Genomic DNA, 7,531 nt, shown 5'->3' with positions numbered 1-7,531 from the left:
TATCGTGTGTAACCTCAAAAACTGCAAGGGAGTCCTAGCAATGTGTATGGCTGCATCGTGCACATCAGTCCTCACAAGATATCCGCTTCAAGAGAAATTGCAAGGATCAGGAGCCCTTGTGCATCCTCATCCTCAAGGCTTAACTTTCCCACTCTTCTAAACTTCTCATTTTACCTGTATTGTACCTTAATTAGCTGAAGTTTAACAGGAATTGGCTTTAGCCCGGTGTTTATATACCGGCATATACTTACAGCACCCTCTTCTCCAATTCTGATGCTATCAATAAGTGAACCTTCTCAGCGATAGTTACTATCCCCAAGAACGAAAGAAAAATTCAGTTATGTAACTAGCTCCCAAGAATCGTACCATGTATCAATTCTTTTGCTGCGTATTATCCAGTAGATAATCCGATCGAAACACGCCATCCGCAAGGCGACACTGCAGCGGAGCTGTGGGAAATCCTTGTCCAACTGGCACGTTGATGGAGAGGCAAATGTTCTTCCAGCCCTCTGAATATTCGGTGGGTGGTAACTAGAATACGCAGTGCGAACGGACACGATTCGTAGAACTTGATGCATGGACTCACATATCTCAGCCGGCGCTTCGTCCCTCCATTCCCATGGTAGGGTTTGCCTGATAAACCCAAAAACATCAAGAAGTGGGTTTATTTATTTATTTATTTTTATGATTGCTGTTCTGGTTTTGGTAACAGCAGGCACAAAACGCCACCATGGCTCATGCTTATTGGTGGGAACGGCTGTTGGGCGGGCCGGGCCCAGGATGGACGGATGAGGGCTTCCACGCCGATAATGATGATAATCCAATATATCGGCTGTGAACATTGGAAGATCAGGCAAGGTGGTTGATGTTTCAAAAACTTACTAAGTTAACAGGCGGAGGCGTGGGAGCAAAGTTGGTTTAGTTACTCCGTATTATTAACTCTGAACAATTAACCACAATTAAGGAATCCGACTAATATCAAGGGGCGGTAAGCGCAGATCTCATCCGCTATGTGGCTAAAGATGTCATTGCGGTGTCTAGAGAGACATCGCATCACCTCGAATTTCACGTTCAACCAGATAGAGAACTCTCCGTAACTCGGGTCATGAGTCCCCAGGCCGAAGAGTGGAAATTGTTGGAGCCATGTCTCTGGATTCAAGATGTCACCCCCTGTCAATCTCAAGGCGAGTATTCCAGGCCTGGATGCTTGCGTTTATAGTTATTGCACGTAGTCTGACATACGCAGTACCAGGACACGTATCATGTAACTATGCACTCCCAGAATAGGTAAAAAAGTAGTCTGTATGGGATGCGGGGAGTAGGGACGCTGCTGACACCTGTACGACTCCCGCTGCAAGCTAGTCTCATTGGCTATCTCTGCCTTGTAACAGAGCAAGAGGCACACTATGGAATGGCTGCATCGCTTGCCCATGCCTGAGGCAATGATGGGGGACTAATGTAGGCGGTTCATATTGGTGGTTATGTACGCTTATATTCGCGGGTATGCATGTTATTCGATATCCGAGAAGAGCATTCCAAGGTTTCCATACCTTGGCCAGCTCATTGAGGCAAGCGGGATTATCCCGAAGGGCCCGAACATTATTCTCCCCTATGATGGTGGCATATTGTCCTGTAGCCTCTGCCGGCCTCGGATTTCACTCGGGCCCAGTGGGATAATAGTAGAAAACCATGTTAGAGATCAGCTCCGCATCCATAACGAATCTGAGGCCTAAGTCATCGGATCGTCAGATCAGTGTTATGTGTATGTATATCAAAGCATATGGTTACGGTTGAATGATGTACCAACTCCGCATCTTGCATTCCTGAAGTTTGCCGGAAAGTTCCTGTCAGGAAATGCATATATACCTTCACACACTGTCGATACAAGATGTCATCCTGGATATCCAGCGATAGTTCTTGCAACAGACAACTGTCACTGCCTTTAGCCAGTATCCGAATTCCCTCACAATGCTTGAAACAGGTAGGTGTGAACAATGGCAGCATTCCCAGAGTCTGTTGCAAGTGGCAAAGCCGGATTTTAACATGTGAGGCAAGCCCGCCATCAATTGCTTTTTGATTCAGCCACGAGAAATTTTTGTTTTCGAAATCAAAGAGACAAAGGCATCTTTTGAAGGATTGAAACCCTCAATGCTGTCGAGAATTGACAGAGCATTCCTGTGCGGCAACGCACACTTGCTCTCCATGCAACCGCTGTGCTATCACCATTGGTGTGCCGGTCTGCTCTGCTGAATTAACAGCACCTTCTCCTTGGCGGCAACTTTACTTTTTCCGGCCGCAATATATCTCTTTTATTGTTGAATCCCATTTTGTCCAACATGGAACTCTTTACGGAGTACCCGAATTGAATGCTGGGCCGTCGAGTCGACTAACTGATGCAGGCACTGCATGACTCATTCCTGACTAGACTGTGTAAAGAGCACCTCGCCACTTACATCAGACCATCTCGCTGCTCTAAGCATGCTGTATGTACCGTGGTATACGAAGGGATCTCTCTGCAAAGTGTTGTTCTCGTGGCTGAATCTGGGGAACATGCGCTGGTGGAGATTAGTGGAGAGAAAGATGCAAATAGACAGGAAAGAAAAATATACAGAAAGAAAAATAAATAGTGATGGCGGGATGGGTCGGTTAGCGATTTGGAGCCTCTCATTGGCTGGTACCTTTTTGCGGAGAAGAAAAAATGAGCTGTTGAAAAATATGCCACCGTACCTGAAAAAAAGGGCGATCCTTGTGTGGAGAGCAGAAGCTTAAAGAAAAACCCCGAGAAACAAAGGCATTCCCATCTGCTTCTTCTTCTTCTTCTTCTTCTTCATAGCGATATCAATCCTCTGTTGTCGGCGTCTAGGAGGGTGGTTCGATTCTAGAATAATACGTTGGAAGACAGACTCGGCTTTGGCTGCATTCAGCCGGTAAGCGGCGGGCGGCGGTAGAGCCGTCTGCGGCTGTTGCCATCACACATGTTGCCTTCCAGGAATTTCTGGGGCTTCATTGAACCTTATTGCAGGTCAGTCAGGGGGTGTGGGGGAAGATGTTCAGTAAGTGTTGATCTCGTGAAGAATTAATTAACACCAGACGGAGACTGTCTCAATCGTCACCAGAATCACTATCGCTCTCCCATCCATCAATATAAGCCTCAGATAGCGTAGCTAGGCAGTTCGATAATTCTTCGCGTTGGTCAAAGGGGACGTAGATCCCCATCGACTGCTGCAATTCTTTGAGATATCCTCTTGCTTGTGAGGATATAGATAGCGCCGCATGAACCTTGAGTGTTGACCCTGGTGGCCCTTGGCCTGCGACTAAGTCACGGGGAAAGGAGTCTAGTATCGGGTATTCTAGTTGTGTATCGAAGCTAGCAACTGTTTTAGTACTGTTTCGAAAGTTCTCGGCCTCCCTGTCTCCCCGCAGTTTCGATGCGAGGAAACTGAGGGGGATGGGATGGTTCCAAAGACTTACCTCTGGGTCCTGGAGCTCGCATTCACGGGTGGCCCTGTATTGCTTGAAGAACTAGACTTATCGCTGGTTCTGTCTCTTCTAACCGAGAGTTGATGGAATACCCTACTGTCATGGGTTGATGCAAGACCGAGTGGAGAGAGTTGAACATCAAACTGTTTCAACTTTTCTTGGGGTCCGTCATCGTCATCATCATGGCCATGACTGGCTCCAGATCCAGATGTGTCCTGCCCTGAACTTCCCTTATCGGTAGGAAAACCAGATAACTCCTGTGTGCCTACGGTTGATTCAAGGTGATATATGTTCCGCGAATCTCTGGAAGCTACTTCCCAGAGGTCAAGCGCTTCATGTCCTCTTAGTCGAGTGGGAAGGCTGATACTCTCGAGAGCCAAAGATATCAGTGCCGATGAGTACCATGTATGGCGCAGGTCTGGCTTCACATAGGACGCTAGCCTGCTTGGCAGGTCTGCAATGGGTATGAAAGCTGTGACTTGACTGCCTATCTCGCTCACTGACCTTGCAAGGTTCGCAGAGGCAAGCTTACGTTTTTCCTTGTCCTCGGAGGTTAGAACACGGTTCGAAGCCATGGTAATGATGAAACAGGAGTGGCCAACTTACTCGTCGTAGGCTGGATGGATCATTTAGAGCCCATGTCCAAATGCTCTTGCTTCCGTATTCATCTTTCAAGCGGTCTACGTAGCTTGCCGCGAAACCACCCCATGCATCGTTCACTCCGGAAAAAATCTGGATCCCCTTCAACTGGTCACATTCTTCCGCAAAAGGCCGTAAATCACGGTCCAGTAGGTCATGTTCTCTGTCCAGGTCGGAAAAAAGAGTCTGCCCCGTGGACCAGTCCTCAAACGGCATCAGCTGAGAACCAAGGTCGTACTCATTGATTTGCTGGATAGAGCGTGGGCTGTAGAATACGCGGTTAAAGTCGGACCAGTACCTAACGGTTTCTGCAGTCAACTCAGGAACCGGTAGCCCCATATCGAGGCATCTTTGATATTCAATCTGCGGTATCTTAGGCTGCTGCTGCAGGATTCCGTTTGTGTCCCTACGTCGTCAATAGGTTAGGGCGTCAACTATAAGAGACAAGAACGAAAATGCGACATTCCAGTTTTAGTTATCATTTTATATTACTCACCAAAGTCCGCCATCCAGGCCAGGCTGATCTTCCTCGAGTTGATATAGAGCATTGTACTTGCGTAGCGTGCCAAATCCACCCTTTAGATCGTAGATAAGTGCCCGGGGAGTGAATGTCTCTGTGCCATCAGCCCCTATACCACCACGAAAGTGAATATCATGGTTAACTGGCGATTGTTCATTCTCCGAGTATGTAAAATATGATTCCTAATATCAATTAGCTTGCCGCCCAGCCAATCGCGGGGTCATCGGAGCTCATACCTGGGCATTCCAGAAGTGGGTGGCCACATAATTACTGCGCTGTCCAAGCTGGAGGGTAATTATCTCATGCATTTTTTGTCTGTAATTGCCCTTTACACTGGGAGAGCTCTCGATTATAAATATGCAAAAGCTGAAGGAGCCGAAGTTGCGATCTTCAACAGTTTGTGGAGATCTAACTAGTTATCCTTGCGAAGTGAATTTCCTCGCTTGCGATTTATTTTGTCCCTGACATCAGGTACATGTAAGTTATGGAGCACTTCTCGGGCCTACCACGGCAAAGGACCAGCACGCGTAGCATCAAAAAACCAGCACAGGTGGTTTACTGCTGTCTCTATCATCTCATCCTCCGTCTTCTTCTCTTCCGTCGTCGTCGTCGTCGTCGTCGTCGAAAAGAGCAGCTACTGATATAAGCATTCACGTGATATTGTGATTATATAATACACGTTGCTCGGGGCAACAAAACTTTTCTTTTGTCGAAATAAACAAGGATCCAAGAAACACACAGAAACCCAGACATCACATCATCACACACCACACATTGGACAGACAGGCGACTGACAGGAGACACCGCCGACAGCGAGGTGGGACACAACTTCAGGGAGTGACATACTACAACCTGCTTCCCAGGAGACAGTCAATGCGCCATGGAGTCGTCGTCGCTGAAGTACACTCGAGATACGGGCTCCCCCCTTCATCCGCTATCACCGCGTCGCATCAACCAGCAGACAATGAACAGAGCATCACCGGTGCCTTCGGATCTGGCGTATCTGCAATCCAAATCGGACAGGCACTCTGTCGATGTCCAGTCCAAAGTTGCGTTTCTCAACAGACTTGCGAGCCCCAGCAGCCCCGCGCCGCTGCCCTCGTCATCGACCACACATGCCGCTTTGCAAAGAGCGATATTGGGCCGCGAGGAAGCCGAAGAAGCATTGAAAGCAACAACTGAGGAGTTGAACGAGGCAAGGCAACGGGAAAGACGAGTGAGTGAACGGCTCGAGTCATTACTCGAGGAGCTACACACATTCAAAGAACGACAGTCACAAGAGCGAACACTGTTTGAAAAGGAGATACGGCGTGCCAGGAAAGAAGCGTTTCGTGCCGGCTCCAATTTGGTCAAGGCACAAGAGGAATTGAAGTCCTCCCGAGGAGAGATCAAGAACCTCAAGGATGAGGTCAAGGCTGAACGAGAAGCCAAGGACAAAGCTAGACAAGAGGCATTTGAACGCGCGTATGCTTTGGCAGGTTTGACAGAGAAAAATGAAGTGCTAAAGGAACAAATAAGGGCTTTCGAGACGGATAACCAGTCAGATATTCTTGAGGCGCAAGCAGAAATGATGCGAGGAGAAACACCGCGAAGCAGAGTGCAAAGGTCAAGCATAAATCTCATGTCAGGAAGCCCAGCGTTGAGAGGGAAAAAGCGTGGCCAGCCTGATTCAAGGGATCAGATGTCACCTGTCCGGAAAAAGAGCGCTCAACACCAGCCTGACTTCCGGTCTAGCTTGAAATCACCCACGAAATTAACGCCTGGCCGCGACATGGTACCATTTGAGCAGGAGGATGAGCCTTTGAAGCTAATGGATAATGAAAGGGAAATAACATTGGAGCTTGAAGAGGATTTGCGTTGGGAGAAGCTAATGCGAAGACGCGCAGAGGATATGATTGACTTCTTGAAGCTAGAATGTCAATTTAAACGGTGTTCTTGCAGGATTGCGGAACGACAAGGGGTTAAATATGTGCATGACTTAGGTTGGGAAAAGATAAGTCCTGCTGAGAATCAAGAGAAAAAGGCAGTTGCAAATATACCCAGTCCACCGCCTGCCAGGAAGCCGTCGCCGCAGTTACAGATAGCTCAAAGATCTCCTACTCCGGAAGGTGATAATGTTGACTGTCCTGAACCTGACCCTGCAAGCGATGAGGCCCCCGTCGAACCCGATGTTGTCTTCTGTCCAGATACCGGAACTTTCAAAACAGTCCCATCCCCAGTACGCAAAACAGAGACCATGCGACGTGAACAGCCAAATATTCGTCCTCCAGTGAACAATGCAGATCCACCTCCAAAGTTAAGGCGATCTCTTCATGACGACCCCATTCCGACTCCAAGCTTGGGTGAACCAAAGAAGAGAACTCAAGAGCCACTGCCAGTTGCAGCATTAGAGGCCTCTCATCATCAGCCTCCATCTTCACGATCGCATATCCAGGAGCAGCCTGCTGATACGAACTCTCGGAAACGCTACGTGACGCCTCTCCCCTTGGAACAACGCCAGCGTCAAAACAACACCACAGTTGAAGTTGAAACAATCACAACCACAAAGACGGTCCCGCTTAATTCCGAAAAACCGTCAGCCGATTTATCTGCAAAGCTTCCCGGTACTCCCATTAGTCGTGAAGAGGCCCTAGCTCAGATTCGAGCACGACGTGGCCGTACACAAAGTGCCCTTAAACGGTCTGCCAGCGCAAACGATGCGAGCCATCGTCCCCGTGTCGTCAGTGGAGCCTCAACCCCCAGAAACGGAGTAAGAAGCCTGTCAAGAGCTGAAGGTACGATCAACCGTGCTAAACCTGGCCGCCGTGGGCTTTCTGCTGCCGGCCATGGATACTAGAGTTCAGTATCCAAAGGCAACAGTCCAAAGGCATCATTAGCCTCCGGAGTCCAAGG

At 48.5% G+C, this 7,531-nt stretch overlaps 2 protein-coding genes across 2 annotated transcripts; one reads left to right on the top strand and one right to left on the bottom strand.

Annotated features, from left to right (window-relative positions):
- Window positions 1–2,765: 2,765 nt before the first annotated feature.
- TRV_04625 (mtDNA inheritance protein Dml1, putative) lies at window positions 2,766–4,947 on the bottom strand (the record flags this gene model as incomplete). The annotated part of the gene is made up of 6 exons (XM_003021228.1): window positions 2,766–2,914; window positions 3,114–3,385; window positions 3,472–4,019; window positions 4,087–4,525; window positions 4,616–4,821; window positions 4,876–4,947. The coding sequence occupies 6 exons, from the start codon at window positions 4,945–4,947 to the stop codon at window positions 2,766–2,768; spliced, it is 1,686 nt and encodes a 561-aa protein (XP_003021274.1).
- A 572-nt stretch (window positions 4,948–5,519) lies between these two features.
- On the top strand, window positions 5,520–7,475 carry TRV_04624 (uncharacterized protein; the record flags this gene model as incomplete). The annotated part of the gene is made up of 1 exon (XM_003021227.1): window positions 5,520–7,475. One exon carries the CDS (start codon window positions 5,520–5,522, stop codon window positions 7,473–7,475), a length of 1,956 nt encoding a protein of 651 aa, XP_003021273.1.
- Between the last annotated feature and the right edge of the window lie 56 nt (window positions 7,476–7,531).

The sequence above is a fragment of the Trichophyton verrucosum genome, assembly GCF_000151505.1.
Source record: "Trichophyton verrucosum HKI 0517 chromosome Unknown contig00358_1.f1.exp, whole genome shotgun sequence".
NCBI lineage: Eukaryota > Fungi > Ascomycota > Eurotiomycetes > Onygenales > Arthrodermataceae > Trichophyton > Trichophyton verrucosum.
This window is presented reverse-complemented; position numbering and strand designations above follow the sequence as displayed.